Source organism: Columba livia, chromosome 8 (assembly GCF_036013475.1).
Source record: "Columba livia isolate bColLiv1 breed racing homer chromosome 8, bColLiv1.pat.W.v2, whole genome shotgun sequence".
In the NCBI taxonomy this organism is placed as follows: domain Eukaryota; kingdom Metazoa; phylum Chordata; class Aves; order Columbiformes; family Columbidae; genus Columba; species Columba livia.
Window position 1 is genome coordinate 24,426,663 of NC_088609.1, and position 19,808 is coordinate 24,446,470.

The 19,808-nt window shown below is 40.3% G+C and overlaps 2 protein-coding genes across 5 annotated transcripts in view; one reads left to right on the forward strand and one right to left on the reverse strand.

Moving 5' to 3' along the window:
* MTF2 (metal response element binding transcription factor 2) overlaps positions 1 to 2,986 on the reverse strand; it is a 40,965-nt gene extending 37,979 nt beyond the window's left edge. For 2 of the 3 annotated variants that reach the window (XM_065071156.1, XM_005498737.4), the window contains exon 1: positions 2,825 to 2,986. The gene's annotated coding sequence lies outside the window, so the exon portion shown is untranslated. The remainder of the gene's footprint in view (positions 1 to 2,824) is intronic. The other variant, XM_065071155.1, reaches the window with a different exon arrangement.
* A 76-nt stretch (positions 2,987 to 3,062) lies between these two features.
* Positions 3,063 to 19,808, forward strand: part of EVI5 (ecotropic viral integration site 5) — a 105,851-nt gene continuing 89,105 nt past the window's right edge. The window contains exons 1-5 of one of the 2 annotated variants that reach the window (XM_065071135.1): positions 3,063 to 3,432; positions 13,646 to 13,780; positions 14,047 to 14,154; positions 14,843 to 15,019; positions 16,342 to 19,162. In XM_065071135.1, coding sequence (XP_064927207.1) covers positions 3,379 to 3,432; positions 13,646 to 13,780; positions 14,047 to 14,154; positions 14,843 to 15,019; positions 16,342 to 17,154 — 1,287 coding nt within the window. In that variant the 5' untranslated portion in view covers positions 3,063 to 3,378 and the 3' untranslated portion in view covers positions 17,155 to 19,162. Of the gene's footprint in view, positions 3,433 to 13,645; positions 13,781 to 14,046; positions 14,155 to 14,842; positions 15,020 to 16,341; positions 19,163 to 19,808 lie in introns of those variants that run through there. The other variant, XM_065071130.1, reaches the window with a different exon arrangement.

Consider the following 19,808-nt stretch of genomic DNA (forward strand, 5'->3'; position numbering starts at 1 on the left):
AAATAAGATCTTGCTCCAAAGGGAATATGAGGGAAAGTTTGGATGTGTCCCTAGATCTTCATTCTCTTCCACAAAGACAAGCCTAACGAAGTAGGGTCTGTATAAAAAACAGACTCCCAGATAGATCTCTGAGCAAGCACCTTGCTAGCTGGGTAATAAGAAAAGAGAGAAACCCCTAATTTTTTTGGTAGACTTTATTTTAGGAAATGCAGGTGGTTTTATTTTAAATCATTGTCATGTGGTATACTATATAAATACATTTATTAAAGTTAATTACAAACCAAGGTGACTGGCAAATACTAAGGCCTTCCATTCCTAATGGTGCTGTAATACCTTAAAACTGTAGTACTGCCCAGGATCACAGAATATTTCCTAGGCATATCCAAAGAGTAAGAGCACTAATCCAGGAAGCCATGCTTGGCAGACTGAATATTGGTAAAGCTTCTGTGAAAAAGAGAAGCCTTGTGATTATTAACATTAGAAGCCTTGTGATTATTAACATTAGCAGTCTTGTGATTATTAACATTAGCCAGAGGCTCCCTGCATATAATAAGATGGTGGGGAAAGTATGTGAACCCTGAGGATTTCCCATGGAGTCTCTCATGATAGCATTTGAGTTAAATTGCTCTGTGGATGTAGCTGCTTCAAATAACTGTGTAAGCAGCAAGTTGAGGGCCATTGCAGTACGTTAATGTTCAGCTTTCGTTTATTGTTAAATCCTGTATTACTTGCTCAAGTAATACAGATTTTTCTTCGAAAGAAATTGGATTAAATTCTTTATTGTATTTATAAAGGTGCACATTATACTGAGTATCTTGAAGAATTCAGATTCTTCTCTGTAGTTTTACATTCTCATTAGTCTCATATTTTCATTCATTGTATATCCAGAATTCCTGGATGCTTCAGCACTTGTAACCACCCTTAGGTTTTTCTGAGTTATACTTAGTATGTACTAAGCTCCAAGTTGTCACAGAACTGAACGTGAGGTAAGAAAGTATTATAAAACCATATTTACCTTTTGACACCATCAGTGACAAACACTGTACTTGTATAATCAGCAGTTGATTTTTATCTAATACACAAATCATGCATCACTAGAATTAACAACACTCAATGTTGATATAGCTGGATAGAAAACTTAAATATTAACACGCAGCAATAAATCAGCATAACTTTTACTTCTTGGGCATTAAGAGACATCAAAGTTTTGGCACTGGCATACAAAAATGGATAACGTGTGAACTGCAGAATGGAAAGCTATGTGTGAATGGAAAAGCTGTACTCTAAATAACACATCAGTATGATTTATGTTCTACCTCTGCTGCTTTTCTGCATCTGCCCCTGGTCTTTAGAATATTCTTTTGGTTCTGCACACCCACTGAATGCCAAGTCAGTGCATGCTACACCTTTTCTGTTACTATTCTGGTTTATGTGGCCTAGGTTTTCATGGGAATTGCCTCTTCTGAGGCTTACCTGCGAATTCTCTGTTTAACAGGTATCTGTAAAAGGCTGAAATGACCTTCCATTTTAGCATTTAGCAAAACCTGGGCAAAAAGAGTGCTTCAAAATAACTAAATAGTTTGGTGCTGGAATAAAGCACCTGCTCTCACAGATGACAAAGATCTCATGTACTAAGTGAAAAATACATTCCCTAATGAACATATGCTAGGAACTCTTTGGATCCAGACATAACAGGAATGAAACATTTAGATCCCTGCCTGCCATATGGGAAACCCACATTTCACCATTACTCCCAGTCTGTCATTCCAAGGGTTGGCATAGAGCACTGGATGAAGTAATGACTTGAAATTATTCAGCAAAATGTTTAAATATTTGTTCTGTAGTCCCCTCTCACGTTGCCTTTCCGTTGCGTGCCCGTAATCTAGCTGAACTTGTGCAAACCACTGAACTGAAGAGGGAGGTGATGCAGAAAGCGCGGCCATCTGGGCCTGCCTGAATAGGAAGAGAAGAAAACAGCCTCACTGTGAGAGCCGCTGGCTGTATTGCAGCCAGGATTGCTTTTACAGGAGTGCCAAATCTTACTAATTTATTTTCAGATTCATCCTTCAGAGTGACTCTGGCAGTGATATTATTCAAAAAGCAGTTGCAGACTGTTCTTGAATCTTAAAGCACAAGCCTCTCTACATTCTGCAGAGTTTTAATACCTTGTGAGCACCTAACATTTGGTTTCCAGATACAGAACTTTCCTTACGAGTAAGCCCTGCCAAAAGAACTTCTTCTTACAGTAGTATTTTTGTGACCAGTCTGTTCATGAAAGCAGCCTTCTTTGGTAAGTATACTGAATGCCAAAAGCCATTACATGTTATGTTCATCTCCTCACTACCTTTATCTCTACACCATGGCATAATCTCTTTGCCCAAAGTCTCACTGCCAAAAAGCATCCTAACAGGAGACCTGGCTTTTGACTTTGACTCTGCTAAACACATTGCATTAAAGGAGGTCATGACCACATCATAAACACATGAAGACAGAGCAAAAAATCAAACTTGACATAAGAAAGGACAATTTTACTTGAAATGAAAAGTGTTCCCACTAATTTCAACTGGACTGGGACTTCTGGCAGTATGTGAAGCATTGATGATCCTGTGATGAAGGAAAAATTGATATTTTTTTTTTTCCCTGCTTTGTGAGACTGATGTTCCTAGTCTATGTTAATGAGGGCCCAGGCAAACGCTCCCTCTTTATTTTGGAGGAAGTACTCTTTTTTTAGACTGTAACAGGCCTTCAGCTGTTTTTAATACCCTGTCCAGTAAATGACAGGAGCCTGTTTGCAATCAATGAGACACGTTATTTATTTACTGACCTCTTCATAATTGTCCCCAGACAGGTTCCCAGAAGTTTCTGGCAGACATGAGCGCCGAGGTGAATTCGGAGGTGACTCTGGGCTGCACCAGCCCCGCTCCCGTCCCTCACGGGCAGAGGGCGGGAAAAGCGACCGAGACAGCCCCGACGGTTCGACGCCGCTGAGGGGAGGGGGCGGAGCCATGAGAGCCCCCGCCCCGTCGTGTTTGACAGGGCGGGGCGTCTCCTGGCTCCGCCCCCTCCCCCTCAGCCCTGCCTCGCTCCCTCAGAGCGGCTGCGACCCACCCCTTCAAGCAGCGGGTGGCGGAGCGGGCGGGTTCCTGCGTCCGCGGGGGCGGCAGCTGCCCGCGCGTTTTGCCCGCTGACAGCTGCTGTCGCCCGGTGCCCGCCCTCCCTCAGGCACCGGCGGCCGCCGCCGCGCTCGCTCTCTCTTCCCTCTCTGCCGCCGCCCGTGTGCCGTGCCAAGCCGGCGGCACGGCTGCAGCGGCAGGCGGGGAAGCGATCCTTCCTCGCTCCGCCTCCCATCGCCCCCCGCTGCGGGGATGTGTGATTGCCATGGCGAGGCGGCTCTTTCCGGGGGCCTGGCTCAGGAAACCCCACTACGCGCAGGTAGGCCGGCAGCGGGCCGTCCCCCGCGGCGGGCGAGCTAGGCAGGCCGGTGCCAGCACCCTTCCCTCCCCGCTCTCCCCCTCCGCAAAGTTACCTCAGGAGCGGGCGCCCCCCGCAGGGCTCGCCGCTTCTCCCGGCCGGGCGCGGGCGCCGTTCCCTCCCGCCGGCGCCTGGCGGCGGACGGGGCTCGGCTGCGCTGCTGCTCGGCGGCTTGGCGGGTCGCGGCACCGGGGATGGGGCACTTGCCGCGGCCGCCGAGCTCCTTGGCAGCGGGTCTTGGGGCACGGGAGCAGGTGTCGGGCAGCCCCGGGGACGCGGTGCTTGTTGCTGCCCACGCCGCCGGTCGGATCGGGCCTCTCTTGCCGCCCCTGGGGCGCAGCGAGCTCGGCGGAGCGGCCGGCAGGACCTGTTACGCGGAGCCCGCCCGCTGCCTCGGCCCGCGCGGGCTCGCAGGACTCGGTTGAGCAGCTGCACCCGGGTGCTGCCGGCCCGCAGGAGCCCTCGTGCTTTTCTCCACATGTCCCTCCTTACAGCCATCGCCAGTGCTGTGGGCATCCCTCCAGTCAGAGGGTGGACCAGAGCTGGCAGGAGCAGACTCGCCTTTTCACGTAACCTAAAAGAATTAACCTCGGGCACTTTTCGTTTGCCGTCCGGTAGTTAGTTGCTCCATGCGTTTGTTTGTGCGTTGGTAGGAACACTTCTGTATTTACATGTAGAGGTACATGTTTGTATTACTTAAGCGATGTGCGTGAGGATGTTTTGGTTGAAAGTACGGTGGCTGTCATGTAGCAGGAAGTTCCACTGTGAAATGCCAGTACATCATAACCTTATGGTACATGGAGGGTTATTCTCTAGGGTTCCTTTTTATCTGTTACATTATGTTTTAATTAAATTGTAACTAAAAAGGAGTATTTGTTGAGTTGGAAGAGATAAATATTTCATTTTATTATATATGCTATTTATATATTCATCATCTGTTGATATCTTATTAAATGCTTTGAGATTTTTGGGTTAAAAAATGTAAACTTAATCCTGATGCGTTTTAAGGTCTCAGATGTTTTAATTCCTCCTTGTCTGGAACTTTTCCAATCTTACTGTCTTTTTGGAAGTACCTGAAATGGGATGTGCACTTCTTAAGTGTATAATCTTACCCTCTTAAATATTTATTTTCTGGTATGTATCTGCAAACCTAGGTCAGTATCACTCGATTTTTAGACCAGAAAAGATTGCTCTTAAGCTATTCACTGAAGTAGACGCGTGTACAGCATTGGGATTACCATAGGAGAAAACCTCTGATACAAATTAAAGTGAATTCATGATCTATATGCTACCTTCCAAATTAGGATTCTCAGACTTGTCTGCATCCTTTGCATTGGTAGGTCTCTTACTGATCACTATATGGTGATGTCTGATAGCATTTTTTTCCATTCTTCTTCTCAACTTTTACTTGAAGGCCTTTAAAGCAAAACATGTTATTTTAAAATCTGCTGAGAAACAGGAGGACAGCAAGATCATTTATTAGAAAAGCCAAAGAAGTTAAATATTAGTTCCTATAGCAGATTAAAAACTATTTCTAACTATGCTTTCTTGTACTGGAAACTGCATTTAAGTATCCTACCAGATTTGGTGTAGGAGGTCCAATAGTGGCTTTGTGAACACTAACATATTTTTGTGTGTTAGGCAGTGAATCTGTGTTGATATTTGATGCATCTATAGAATGGTAGCAAGCTATCAATATATTGGCTTGTCACTGCATGTTGCTGTTGGTACGTGACAAATGTAGTTGTGGTTTAACTACAGGGTGTTTCAAATAAATTGACCCAGTTTGAAATCACTGTAGCTTTGAAATTGAGTCCATATTTTTGTAACACCCCTTATATGAATTGCTGAGTGCTTTATTGAGATTTGTCTCCAAATAAGCCAATGCTCTCTAAGTGCTAGACTTTAACTCACTGAAATGTAGCTACGAGCAGGATGGAAAGATTTGTGTCATATTGCTGTCCAGTATTTCAAGTAGCACAACAAGGGAAGACAGTTGTGCAGCGGAATGTATGCTGAGTGACTTCCAAATGTGTTGCAGACTTTTAGGAAACTTTGTTGTGAAGTGAGTTGATAGAACATCAAGGTTCTGCAAGACAGAACTTAATACCTGCTCTAGCTTTCCTGCTGTAGGAGGAGCAGGATGCTCTGCATTGGTTTGCAACTGGTACTCTATGGCAAATGTTCTATTATTTTACATGTTCTTTATGCAGAATGATAGATCCATGGGTAATCAGTTGATCTTTCTTGCTAAGAAGGATGTGCTGTCAAGTGTCAGCTCATGTAGAAGGAGCAGGGCGAACTCTTAGATATCTTACTTTAGCTAAAAACCTAGTGGTTAGGGACCCACAGAGACAATGTTGAAGTTTTTCCACAAAACAGTAACTCTGAAATACAATTTTTTCCCATTGCTTAGACTGCAAATCATATAACAATAGTAAACCAAATAAAATAACAAAACCCTCTCAAGCCTGACAAACTTTTGAACACTACTAAATGCCACAAAAAAATCTCTAGTTGTATTTATAAGAATTTACAGTTGGGTGAATAACACTGTCGGGATTTGATTTGTGTTTTACAAGGGGGGCTGTTGTTAGCAATTGCATTGTGAGGCTGAGGGCCAGCCGACAGGATCATATGTGACAATAATCATGTAAAGAACACCTGCATGCTTGGAAGCTTTGTGGCCTCTAGAGATTCTGGATCAAGTTTGCAGACTCTTTAGAGATGTCCCATTGACTTCAGTAATGTACAAGAGACTGTCTTTGAAGGGCAAAAGAATAAACAAATTTTAAAGCCCTGCATAACAGAAACTTCCCAAATCACGTCTTTCCTCTAAGATTTTAATACTTTTTTTTCCCCTTAATCTTTTAAGGGGAAACATCCTGTTTTCCATTTTAGTAATTATCTTATTTCAAACTGTATCTGCAACTCTGTTTACTCAGCTTGATTACTCAGGATACAAATAATTCAAGATACTAGCATAATCCTAAGCATGTGCTCTCTGCTCTTAAAAATGTGAATGTGTCCAGTACCTGGCATCCAAGACAATGTGGGATAATATTCAAGAACATCATGTCAGCATACATGAAATACATCCTATGAATCATAAACCAACCTGAATAAAGAACAAAACAGGGTCACTAACGTGATCAGCCAACAGTGTTTTTATCTGAGCAACTCTGATTTGGAGATTAGTGCACTGTGGTTATGTGGAATACTTTGCAGAATTAAGCTCTCTGTACTATTAAACAAAGAAACACTTTCATACTCTTTAACCGTAAAAATGTTTTAAATAATAAGTACGCTTACCAAAAACTGGCAAGTAATGTTGCATTTTGATCCACTGCTCTCCATATGCTTTGGAGTGTGTCCAGGCTTGAGTTTTGCCAGAAGTGGCTTTCCAATACTGTGCCAGGGGATGAATGTCTAATTATTATTCAATGCACATGACTTAGTAGAATATACAAGTGATGGAAGAAGTCGACTCTGTAATATGCTTTTAAGCATTACGAGCACTTTCCTTCATTCTTGCTTTCCCTGGCTCATATTTAAAAGTCTCAATGGAAGAGTGGAGCAGAAAAGAGAAATTGTGTTTCCTGGTTTTGGACACTTTCTTCCTTTTTCGATAATTTTTTAACCCTCAGTCCTTCTGTTGCCCTGAATGTGCTGTTACTAAAAATGTTTCCCAGCAGTTTGTCACAATTCCAAGTGAAGTCTGTCTATATGTATTGTTCCCTAAAGTCTGTCTGGGGCTTCCTGCTCAGAAATGCATTAACGTGATCTGTGCAGCATCTGTGCGGTAAGGCTGCTGGATGTGGAGTGCATTAGTGCACATGGGACCAAACCAGGCTCGGTAAATCCATGTCCCTGCTGCATTAGTGCAGGACATGTACATCAGTTCTGACACTTCCAAGATGAAGTGGACTAAGAGTGTCTACACTAACAGACCAGTTCTGGGGAGGAAATGGAAATTTGATAGGGGGAATGTAGGGGAAGAAACCGAATTATGATTGACCTTTTGCTGATTGTGATAAGGAAGTCCTTATTAGAAAAGTAATTCCTTTTGAATCAAAGAGAGTGGCACTTTGTGATCTCTGTAAGCAGATGTGTGCTCTTGTCCATGCTCTGAACTGGCAGGACCTAAGTCTCTTGCAAGTCAAAAACTACACGACTACATTGGCACAGTGCTGAGCCCAAAATAAATCCAGCCTCTCTGGAGTGTCCTGCCAAGTTTATGATGTAGTCAGATGGCATTTGGGGAGGACTTTCTGTCCCAAACACGTTCTCTTTCTGCCTGAGAAGGAGGACAAATTTGGATAAACCCGTATATAAAGTATTCTTTCCTGTACTATGAATATGGTCAATACTCTGCAGTGATCCTGAGGCTTGCAGACAACTGCTGGTCTCTGAGATTGTACTAAATAGTATGCATTTAACACAAAACTGCATTTAATAGCACTTTGGTTTAAAGTTTAGTATTATAAAGGTTCATGGAAGGAGTCAGCAAGAAACTCTGAGGAATGAAGAGAGTTTGCTGTCCCAGAAGTTTTGCTTCCCAAGCAGTTTTTACACATGAAAGAGCTTTGCCTGAAATTGACAGATTCATTTCTATTGATCTTTCTCAGATTTTACCAGTAGCGATATATACCAGTGCTATAGTATTTATGTTCTACAATATTAGTTATTAGAAATAGTTTAAAAAACAAAGAAACAAAAAAACCCCACCTGTCTCTAAATCTCTAAAGGAAATTATCTTATCTTTCAAATAGATGAAAGATGATACTGAAGAAAGTTAATTTATTAGAATTTTCAGTAATCCTATTAATAGAAGACATTTTGTAGAGAAGAGTCTTGTGACAGGCTTTAGGAAGACTATTGTCATAATAGTCTGTAGAAATAAGAATGCGATAAAACAATATTTTGTTCTCCCTGTAAGTGTTCTGCAATATTTTCTTAAGGACTGGCTAATTAAATAGTTATGAAACGCTCACTTCTAAGACAAAAAATCAATTTGAGAAAAAGCAAATACTTTTTTTTAATCTTACCTATTCAAACTCTGCCCCAAGCATCGTGTTCTCTGTAGTCTTATTTTCCAGACTGACTGCAGCTGTGGAATAATAATCCTTCATGTATTTTCATTTAGTATCTGTAAATGACAGTTGTGTCCTTCTTGTGGTTGCTTTTTCATAATAATCTGCAGACCCCCTCCCTTTTTTTTTTTTTTTTTAAGTTTTGTGAGTGTCTGTCTCACACAGATGTTGCTTGCATCACCGAAAACTGCCTGCCATGATGTTGGTACCCTTTCACGTTTGTGGGTAGAATTTCATATCATAAAAGAAGTTCTCATGTTACTTGAATCTCTGAAAGAGTGTGTGATGGAGTTAGAGATCCAGACTGGCTTCTGTGAACTAGAAAGCCCTGGAAGACGAGCTGGTATGTTGGAGTAAACATACCCAGGAACTCTGTACTTGAGCAGTTTTTGTCAGGGGTTGTTTTCATGTTTGACGTTGGATATCAAAATGTGAAATGTATTGTGACAGTTTCTGGAAAATCGTACTTCTCTCTGGAGAAATACAACTAAAAATTACATTTAAGAGGGAGAGCTTAAAGTTGCCAGAAGTCTTGGTTCTTATCAAAAGAAAGGAGCTATCTTGGTATACCTTCTGCCTTGGTTTGGTTATGTTTGGTTTGGGGCAATATCCATTTTATAGCCAAAAAATAGTATTTCCCCTTATGTTCCTTGTCTCCCAACTTGGATAATAGAACTTAAAGGAAATATTTTCTCAAGTTAGCTGTGTGATAGTGTGCATACAAGAAGTTAAGGGTGGTTTGAATCAGCCTTTGCCAATGCAGCCATCCTCATTTCAGCCTGGCACATCTTAATTGTTTTCAGTAACAGGGCTAAGATTGGAGCTTTGTGGAGTGTTGCTGGGGTAGCCCAGGACACTCCTGTGGCCCCGTGCTGTCAGTTTACTGTACGTACAGCTGAAGTGGCAGAGCGAGCAGGCACACACACCTTTGCTACTCCAGCTCCTGATTTATTTGACTACAAGAAACTTCTGGTGAAGATGGTTTTCCATGAAGAGGATGATTCTCAGACTATGAGACCAAAGTGCGTTCACTTCTGTGCCATGTGGTGGTAATCTTTGACAGAGGGTTTGGGCAAGGGAGTGGAAGTGGGAATAATGGACAGCTGTTTGCTCAGTTGACTAGAAGTCATCCCAACAAAAAGATGAGTACAAAAATCTAATGAACATGCCTTCATTGCATAGTTAGCAATAATGAAATATTATCTGATTTTATCAAAATACCAAGTGTTAATTACAAATAGCTTTTGTACTTCTCTTCAGATGCTGCTGTGTCTCATTGTGCTTGTGAAGGCAAAAAAGGTCATTCTTTCTGTTTGATGCTGTATCTAGTTACAGAAACATTATGTCAAAGTAAAAATAGATTAATGACTCACCTAGTTAGTTTCAGGAACTGTACTACAGGGCACTCATTGGTATTAGTACTATGTTGAAACCAGCAAAAAACCCCACCTCTGAGTTGTGAAACCATGAGTTTTTAGGCGGTATAAGAACAAATAAAAATAAGTGAATTATTACAGAATATATTGAACCTGTGTGAATATACTATAGTAGTTCTTATTTGTAAGTGCTAATACTATTAGATATCTGTCCTTCAACCAGCAGAGAGTATGAAAGTAGCAAGGAAAAAGCACATTGTGTTCTATAGAGGGGCTGAGAAAAATCTGTTTGTGCGCTCAGAATTGATCGGGATCAGGCGATCCGTCAATCCCGTACCTTAGATGTTTTTGATCTACTGGTTGGTTCACCTCTCTGTTCAAAACTGTGTTTCAAGAGACCTCTGCTGGAGGGCTGCCTCAGGGCTGGCAACCTGCGCTTGTTGGGAAAGAAAAGATCTCTTTGGTTTTGTTTAGGTTGATTTTGTGTAGTGTGGGTGTAAGAATTAAACTATGCAAAGAACCCATCTGCTCTGCTTACAGCTTTCTGTTGGTTCTGGAAGTGGGAACAGGGAGAGAGACGCTCTCCTACTGCTTTACTGTATCACCTCTGCTGGCTTCCCAGAGCTGGGAAAGAAAGGTGCCTGTGGGTGATAAGCACATTTTGTGCATGGGCAGTAGTTCAGGACAAGGATTCTGAAGTAGGAAAGTTGTGCTGGAGGAACTGAAGCAGTGAATGACACACTGAGCAGTGCTGGAAACTTACCTGAGAATGGAAGACAGACAGTGGAGCAAGACTGGAACTGAGGCCAGTGTCGCAGAATCAGGTGGAAATAGATTGGAAAAAACTGGAAGAAAAAGAACAGCAGACAACATGTGGTTCAAGAGGGGGACACTAAGGCTGGCTAAGCAAACAGCCTGAGATGGGTGTTGGAAAGAAGAAAAATAGTAAGTGAAAATTATAGATGACTAAATACAGAAAGTGGTCTGGAAGAAAGAATAGATGAGGCTGAGTCCCCCTGAGCTTGGACTAAGATTACAGTTCTCTTCTGTACAGGACTGTGGTGGGGGAAGTATTTCTGAACCCATTGGTAAAGTATCAATTCTTACTTACTGCTGGTTCACGTGTAGGATTACTTCTGCTGCTTTTCGTTAGTCTATTCAAGTAGTGTTCTTTGCAAGAAAGTTTGTGTGTCTTCATGTTGTAAGCATGTAGGTGTTTTTATTTGGTTGGTTGTGTTTCATTTTCGGTTTTGTGTTCTGTTTAGTTTTTAGGAAATTGCACTAAAAGTCTTGTAATTCTGTCATTTTAGTAGTCCTCTTTCAATGGGAAAGAGTTGTGTGTGCTACTTATTTTCTTATGCTCCCCAGCCCCTTGCTGTCAGTTTTGTTTTCTTGGCCATTCTGTCCTCAGCTTCCTCATACATTTCCCAAGCTGTTTCTAAATGTGCTGTAAACCACAAAAAGTTATGGTTGGTCTACTTTTGTACTCCATCCAGTTTGTATCCATATTGTGGACACCACGCTTTAGAGGAAATTACATGTTACTGCAAGACCTTTGTGGCTCTGAGGAAAATAGCAGAAATTATTCCTGTCTTAAAACACTCGCAATAAAATACGACAGAAGAAGAACTGGTTGAAGAAACTATCCGGTCAAGATCTATCACCAGCATAAAAGCAGTTAGTTGTATCTATCTCTTCTTTGAACTAGGTAGTTTTCAGATGAAGGAGGGGTGTGTGAAGGAATGGAGTAACAGGGATGCACAGCTGAGGCCTGTGGCAGGACCGCAGCTGCATGGGTTGGAATGACCTTTGGGTGGTTTGGAACTGACGCTTCTTGGATTATTTATTCCAGAGGAAAGGGTGTGATGCACACTGATTGTTTGCACTGATTGTTTATTGTATTTTTATAAGTACTCATGAATTATTGTAGTCTTTCTAGTTAAAAAACAAGCAAACAAACATCGGATTTATTTTATCTGCTCTAGTTCTGTGTTTTTCCTCCATTGGAAAGCTTGGTAATGTTCATCCTGTTGGCATCTTCTGGAATGCCCGTCCTCCTGCCCCCCATGGTTTCCCTCCATAACCTTGCAAGCGTTCAGCGCAGGGCTGAGAGTTCACTCTGAAGCAGTATCAGGTTTTTCATTTTGTTTTTCCTCAGCTTAACTCTTGATTTTTCACAATAAAGCATTTGCTTAGTTTTGTAAAAGTTGAAAAGCAATTTAAGATTTTTAATCAGTTGAGGAGCTAGCTGTCATGGAAACACAAATCCCCTGCTTAAACATAAATCAGGGACAAATGTATTTGTGTCTAATGCTGGTCCCTTGCTAACATCAGCCCTGACTTGAAGGGACTAAGGGTATGAGGCTCCTGGTTACAGAACGTTCACTTCTCCTACGTGTGTCTGTCAGAGACTTCTAGCAGCAAAACAGGGATGCATATGATGAGCTTTCGGTCACCAGCAGTTAAGAAAGTTGTTTACTTTGAAGAAAACATGATCTGAATCAACAACTTCTGGTAAAATATTTGATTATTTGGTTTCTAAATTTGCATTGATAATGCCTTAATAGTTTGTGTTTTTTTTTTTATTTTCTTCAAAGCGTTTTTATTGGTGGACCATTGATCCGGTGTAGCAGGACAATCCTATGTTCCTGTACAGCCCTCTCCTCCTATCTTTCCTCCTCTAGTTACATGTAAATAAGAGGGCACTCAAGTGCTTCATTTATCGAAGTGGCCCAAATCTTTGAAAGTTGGTTTTGCGTTTTGTTTTGGGTTTTTTCAGTAAGTGTGGATTTTGGTATTTGTATTCCATGTTCTTCTTAACTTATATTTATATTAAAGATGTGTAGTTTCAGGCATCTACACTGCCACAATCAACTTTTCAAAATTCTGATAGTACTTCTTAGCATAAACAAAGCCTTTATATTATTTAATGACAAACCTTAATATTTAGTCTTATTAATGGATGTTTAGAGAAGACGAAGGATTCTATAAACATGGTTTGTTGTGGGTGAGTACAATGATTTGGTTTTTAAGTGACTTTCTGGTACATGAATATGCTATTTAGATTACAGAAAAGATTCATTCTGCTGTTTTTAACAATCTAAAACATGAAAGGTTAAAAAAAGATTGCTTGCAGTACATGGTCTCCTTTAAACTGACTTCACTTGCAGCACTGGCAGTGGAGAAGCAACTTAAGGCAAATAGGTCTAAAATGTTAGTACAATTACTTCAGAGTATTTCTAGTGGTTTTGCCAAGGTGTGCTGTCCTTCAGTTGTGCTGACACAACTGTTTGCAGGCTTGTTCTGTCCGTCAGGTCAACTCCTTCACTTCTTCTGTGATACAGACTCACAAACAGTTCCTGGGGTGTAATTACAACAAAAATGGGCTTCAATATAGAGATGCGAAGAAGCAGGGACAAAGCGGTTTGTACCGTACTGCATAATTTTGATCAGTTTGATTATTGCAGCCTGGCTTGCCCTGTGAGGGGCTGTCATCATCTTTTATTTTATTTATTTATATCTTAATTTTCCTTCCTGTCAGTTTGGCGTATGGAAGGAAGCAAGTGTTCTGTGTAATGCAGTGTGCTTATTTTATCACTGTGGAAGTCACGTCCTTAAAGGTGACATAGTAAATCATGTTTGTTCCTATCATTCTGACTACTGCTGGATGAATTACAAAGAGTATTTTCTCTTTGTATCCTCTAGGTACGTTTCTCATATATGCGAATGAAGTATCTCTTCATCTCCTGGTTAGTAGTCTTTATTGGCAGCTGGATTATGTATGTTCAGTACTCCACCTACACAGAGCTATGCAGAGGACATGACTGTAGGAAAATAATAGTAAGTATATTTAGCATAGCTTTCTTAAGTGTTTGCCCTGACTAATTCCACAGCAGATTCAGTCTGTGCCACATAGAAATTAATCAAAATCTGATATTTCATCATGTTGAAGTAAGGCTACATCTTCACTTACAGATAAAACCAGTTATGTTTCTTAACATTGTTTTGGTATAGGTTTATTGAATTATTTTCTTAGATTTTTCTTTCAAGAGTCAGGTGTTGAGAGAGATACAGTTGTTAAATACTGTTCTCCCTGTTTGTTTCAGTGTGATAAATACAAGACCGGAGTTATTGATGGGTCAGCATGTAGCAGTCTTTGTGCTAAAGAAACATTGTATTTTGCCAAATGTTTGTCAACAAAGCCCAATAACCAGGTAAGACTTTACTTGTCCAATGTAGTTTTAAAATTTCCGGCTGAAATGTCATTTTCTAGAACATCGAGTAGACCTCAGTGACAACAAACTGTATCTGTATGATACAGATTATTTTCAAACTCTATTTGCTGTGACATGCAGAGCATGTTTATATATGTATATGGTATACATCTATAGAATATATAGGCATGCTTTATATTATTAATATATTGAATGCAATGTGCACCTATATATAACATACCTGTATATGATATTATATATTATTCCTTTATGTAGAGGAGTGTATTGTTATTTTATAATATATATTTTTTATAAATATATCTATAATATACCGGATCCTTCTATGTTTGACAGAGGACCTCACCTTTTGTACAGCATACTGCTCCTCTGCTATCCTGCTTCCCAAATGGAAGCAGCAGCCTCTTAACAACATATGCAGAGATGGTAGTAACACCAACGTCCCGTTTATCAAGCTGTCTTTGCATTTTCACAGTGTAGTGTCTCCTAAGTACCTGCAGCAGTGGGTTGTATTTGAGGTTGCCATTGTTTGCGCTCTGTGCATTGGCTGCACACAGGACTCTGTTTTCTGATCTGTCTGGACTCTTGAAGCAGTGGTTGGACTACAGGTGGTCTTTAGAAGATGGATTTCTGCAGTGGTTTTTACATCTTTCCCTCTTTTCCTGCACAGATGTATTTAGGAATCTGGGGAAATCTGCAAGGTGTTATAAAATGCCAGATGGAAGAAGCTGCTCAACTTGATTTCGGTACTGACCCAGAACCAAGGAAGGAAATAGTCCTATTTGATAAACCAACAAGAGGAACCACTGTTGAGAAATTCAAAGAAATGGTATATGGACTTTTTAAAGTAAGTATGTGCTTATTTTTTCTATTTTGACAGAAAGGCTTATTTTCCTGCAGCTGGAGAGGATGCTCAATGGTATGGGCCTTGTTAAGTGCACGCTAGAAAAGTAATCAACACAAAAGTAGTTTTTCCCAGAGGTGCTTATCTTGAAGTTTGAAGTAACTAATTTTCAGGTTTTTCCCTTTGATCAGATGGAAACTGGAATGTATCTTGCATGTCTATAGCTTTAATTTGTATTTGTATAGAAAATATGTTAAAAATATATATTTTTTGCTACTTCTGGGGTTGCTGTAACCAGGTGAGAAGACTGAAGTACAATTTGAAACCTGTTAAGGCTTGGTAAGAGCTACGGTGCTAACTAAGCAGCAGGAATATCTCCAACCAGAATAACCAGCCATGCTTTTCCCAGTTTGTTCTGTGTTCCGTTAAAATGATACTTATTTCTATTGCCTTAGTGCTACCCCAGGATTTTCATAATATAGAGTCATCACTTGGATGCTGTGTCAGTACTGATTTGGGGTTTTCTTTCTTAAAATTCTCTTGCTATTGTCATAGCTCCTGTCTCCAGTGATGGAAATAATGCCGTTGCAGTTGAGCATACGTGTACACATGCTCACACGTAACATAGCGATGTAAAGCTGATGACAGTTGTCATGCATCACAGTAGCTTTGTGTCTAAGACTGGGTGAGCAGCAGGTGTTTTATTGTTTTTAGGATAGTTTGGGAGGAGGTTATCTGAGACTCTGTGTGCATTGGTGGTAGTTGAAAATGCAACAGTTCTGATTCCAGCAATGGCTTCTTTCTCTGTACTGATACCTTGGAAGTGGTTATATCAAATTAAAAATAATTTCAGTACACTTATCTTATGGGATTTGTAGCCAGTGTGACTTGGTACTTCTTACAGCTGGCCAAAATGTAGTTGAGATTGTAATTTCTCTACACCTAAATATCTACAAGTTTAATCAGCTGAAAACTAAACCTGATCTAAACATTTTAATTCTACATGTTTTTTCCAAGAGAATATTTAACAAGCTACTTGGTATATTTTTTCTTGATCTCAGAACATCTGAATATTAATGTTTGTGTTTTGAAACATAAAGAATGTTAGTACTTCCAGAAGATCATACACTTGGTGCCTTTGAGAACAGAACAAAAAGGAAGCTCTTTAGGCATCTGGTACCAAGTCCTGCAACATCTATAACCAGTAAAAACCAGAACAGATGTTGGCCTACCATGCTATCCATAGAAGGGGAATAGAAGGAGGTAGAAAGACAGGAGGATTGGTAGTTAATGAAATCATAATCATTTTCATTTGTTGCTTTTAGGCAAAATTGGGTGAACAAGGGAATCTTTCAGAACTGGTTAATCTCATCCTATCTTTTGCCGATGGAAACAAAGATGGTAGAGTTTCTTTGCCAGAAGCGAAATCTGCATGGGCACTTCTGCAGTTAGATGAGTTTCTGTTAATGGTGATCTTGCAGGATAAAGAACATACACCCAAGCTGATGGGGTTTTGTGGGGATCTTTATGTGACTGAAAGAGTTGAATATACCTCTCTCTATGGAATCAGCCTTCCATGGATTATAGAACTTGTCATTCCCTCTGGCTTCAGAAGAAGCATGGACCAGTGGTTTACTCCATCGTGGCCAAGAAAGGCAAAAATAGCTATAGGGCTTTTAGAATTTGTGGAAGATATTTTCCATGGACCTTACGGAAACTTCCTCATGTGCGATACAAGTGCCAAAAACTTGGGATATAATGATAAATATGATTTGAAAATGATGGACATGAGAAAAATAGTGCCAGAAATGAATTTGAAGGAAATTATTAAAGATCGTCAGTGTGAATCAGATTTGGACTGTATTTATGGTACAGACTGTAGAACTCTATGTGACCAAAGCAGAATGAGATGCACCACAGAAGTAATTCAGCCAAACTTGGCAAAAGCCTGTCAGCTACTTAAAGACTATCTGCTTCGTGGTGCTCCTTCTGATATCCATGAAGAACTAGAAAAACAACTGTACTTGTGTATTGCCCTTAAAGTCACAGCAAATCAGATGGAAATGGAGCATTCTTTAATACTCAATAACTTAAAAACGTTACTGTGGAAGAAAATTTCCCATACAAATGATTCTTAACTTCTCCACCAGCAGATGACATTGATGCTGCCACTACAAGTGGCCTATTGCATTTGATAAAAATGGTCTGCAGCATTTTTTAAAGACATTTCTTTACTCAGATGCCACGAATGGCTCTTTAGCTCTTGCCGTTCAGTCAGTACTTTATGATAGGACTCCTCAAAGACTGCACACGCCACTGAACGATCGGGCAGAGGCCAGAAGCGCTTGTGGTGTTCCAGTGCCGTGTTGTGGAAACAAAAACCCTGCATGCTTGACTGTTCCGTGCACTTTGTCAGATCTTGAACAGGATGGAACTATTCGTTGTGCCACCCCATCTACTGATGGAACATCTGCAATTCTGTGAAAATCATTGCTCACTTGTGAAATACTTGCAAAAGATTTTTATCCTAAGTACTTCTATGAAGAACCACCACTACTGCAAATCATGTGTCTGAGTCCAAGTTGCTGTTGTGAATAAACTGACCTGTGAGATTGAAGTTTACTAATACCTTGGCATGGCAGAATTTGCACATTAATAATTTTTAAACTGTGGAAAATCAGAATTTTATTCTAGAACTGACAGCTTGTAATATGAGACTTAAATCAGATCCTGTTTACACCTTGTTACCTCATGCTTACATCTTGAATGTTTAAGTAGTTCAACACTTTTTAATAAAGTCTATACACAGTAAACCATGTTGGGAGCCAAAAATTTTAGAACATGTTATTTCTTAAGATCATGTGTATGGCCAAGCAGCAGTATCAACGTTTGTTTCAAAAACTGTAGATTATCGTACTTCAGCTGAAACCTTTAACCCAATTTAAGCTGTAGCCAACACTGGAAAGCGAGGAGTTTGTGGAGTAAGCTATTGTATGAGAACTGAAGTTAATCCATTTTTAAAAATACTGATAGAAATGTTCTAACAGTTATAAAGAAAGCCTGCATAGCGCAGGAATCGGCTGTCTGACATGTGAAATGGGAACTAGTTGTGGATAAAGTCTTGACTCTTCACTGTCCCTCCAAATTTAGCTACAGACTTGTACTTAAATCCTCTTGAACTACTGCAGGAAGTATGTAAGCCAGAGCTAGACCTGAACTGTAGGACAGAAGCTGTATTGTTCAGGATCATGGAATATTGCTTAAATTGAAGCCTGTGAGATAGTAGAACAGCTAGAAATGAGATGCAACTGAAGTGAGCTCTGGTGTGTTACTATTCTTTTTTCTATAGCATCCATGAGTCACGGTTAAGTCTCAAGTCATGAGTAAAATAAACACCATCTGGTCCTGGCATTCCACATGGCATGACCACTGCACCTTTATCTGTGTCCCTGTTTCTCAGATTTACATCTATGTTCACAATTATGCAGAACTGGATATCCATAAAACACCTTGTGTTCAATACTTACCTGTTGATATTTAATTTATAAATGTTCTAGGTAGGAAGTAGTTCAGTCCTTAATGATTTTAATGGCAGTCATCCATACACTTCCAAATCTTGGCCCCTTAATTTGTTTTCAGCGTAGGTAAGGACAGCCTTTCTTTAAATATTTGAAAGGTTAACTACTTCAGGTATCCTGTATTAAATGCATTCCTTGAATGATTAAACTGAAGTACAGGACCAACATATAGTCATTTCTCCATAGCATATGTAGTAGTGTGCGGCTTGTGTTAAGAGTGTACTGTTTTGTAAGCATCAACTTTTTAGTTAAAGAATTACTATGCTAATTACTGTCTCTAACTTGATAATGTCCTCCAATCACAGCTACTAAGTATTTGTAGCAGGCAGTGCATACAAATGTAAAGTAGTCATGTTCTTTGTGGGAAAAAAAAAAACACTGTAATTGCTACTACGTTTTGGGCAGAGATTACTGAATCCAAAGTTATGTTGGGTACAACTGGAAAACATGTTTAATAGTGCAATTTGTTGAACAGAACATTTTTATTACTGTTGCATAAAGTTGGAGCTTTCACTGGAAAAAAATGCACTTGTTTACAATAAATCACAGGCCTCCTTTTCTCTTTTGATAGCAGTGCTTACCACCTATCAGTATCTTAAAGCAAAACATTCCTCCATGTAGCCTACTTGACTCATGTTGTAACTGTGCAAGCAACTTCACTAAGTCTAATGGGAAACAAGTGCCTATGAAACTGAGATGCAGGAGAAAACAAGGGATGGGGCAAGTCAAGGCCTGTGTAACTAAGCATGTATATGCAACTTAAAAGGGAATTCTCTTGTCTAATCACTAAATAATGTTAAGCGTTCAGCTTAGGACAGTACCTGTTTCAGTAGCTGCCAGAAGTACTTCAGTTACTGGAGGAAGCTTAAATACTTCAATTAGACCTGTCCCTGCTACAGTTCAGTCACAGCAGGGAAAGTGCTGCCATTGGCGTTCCTGAAAGCCCAAGGCTGCCCTTGGGCAGAGGCTTTAGAACCTCCTGTGCCGACTCCTGCTTTTTTCTTAAACTACACACAGATTACCCCATAACATTAAGTATGCTCAAAGAAGAACGGTAAAAGGCACGTAAAGCCCTTTTTAAAAATTTAAAATCCTTTTGTAGTTAGAAGCAGCAAGTTCTTAGATCTAGTCTTTGATACTAGTCACACCAAAAAATAACCAAATTAATTTCCCTTTCTTATGGGAATAATTCTAATGCAGCAGCCTTGGTTTTA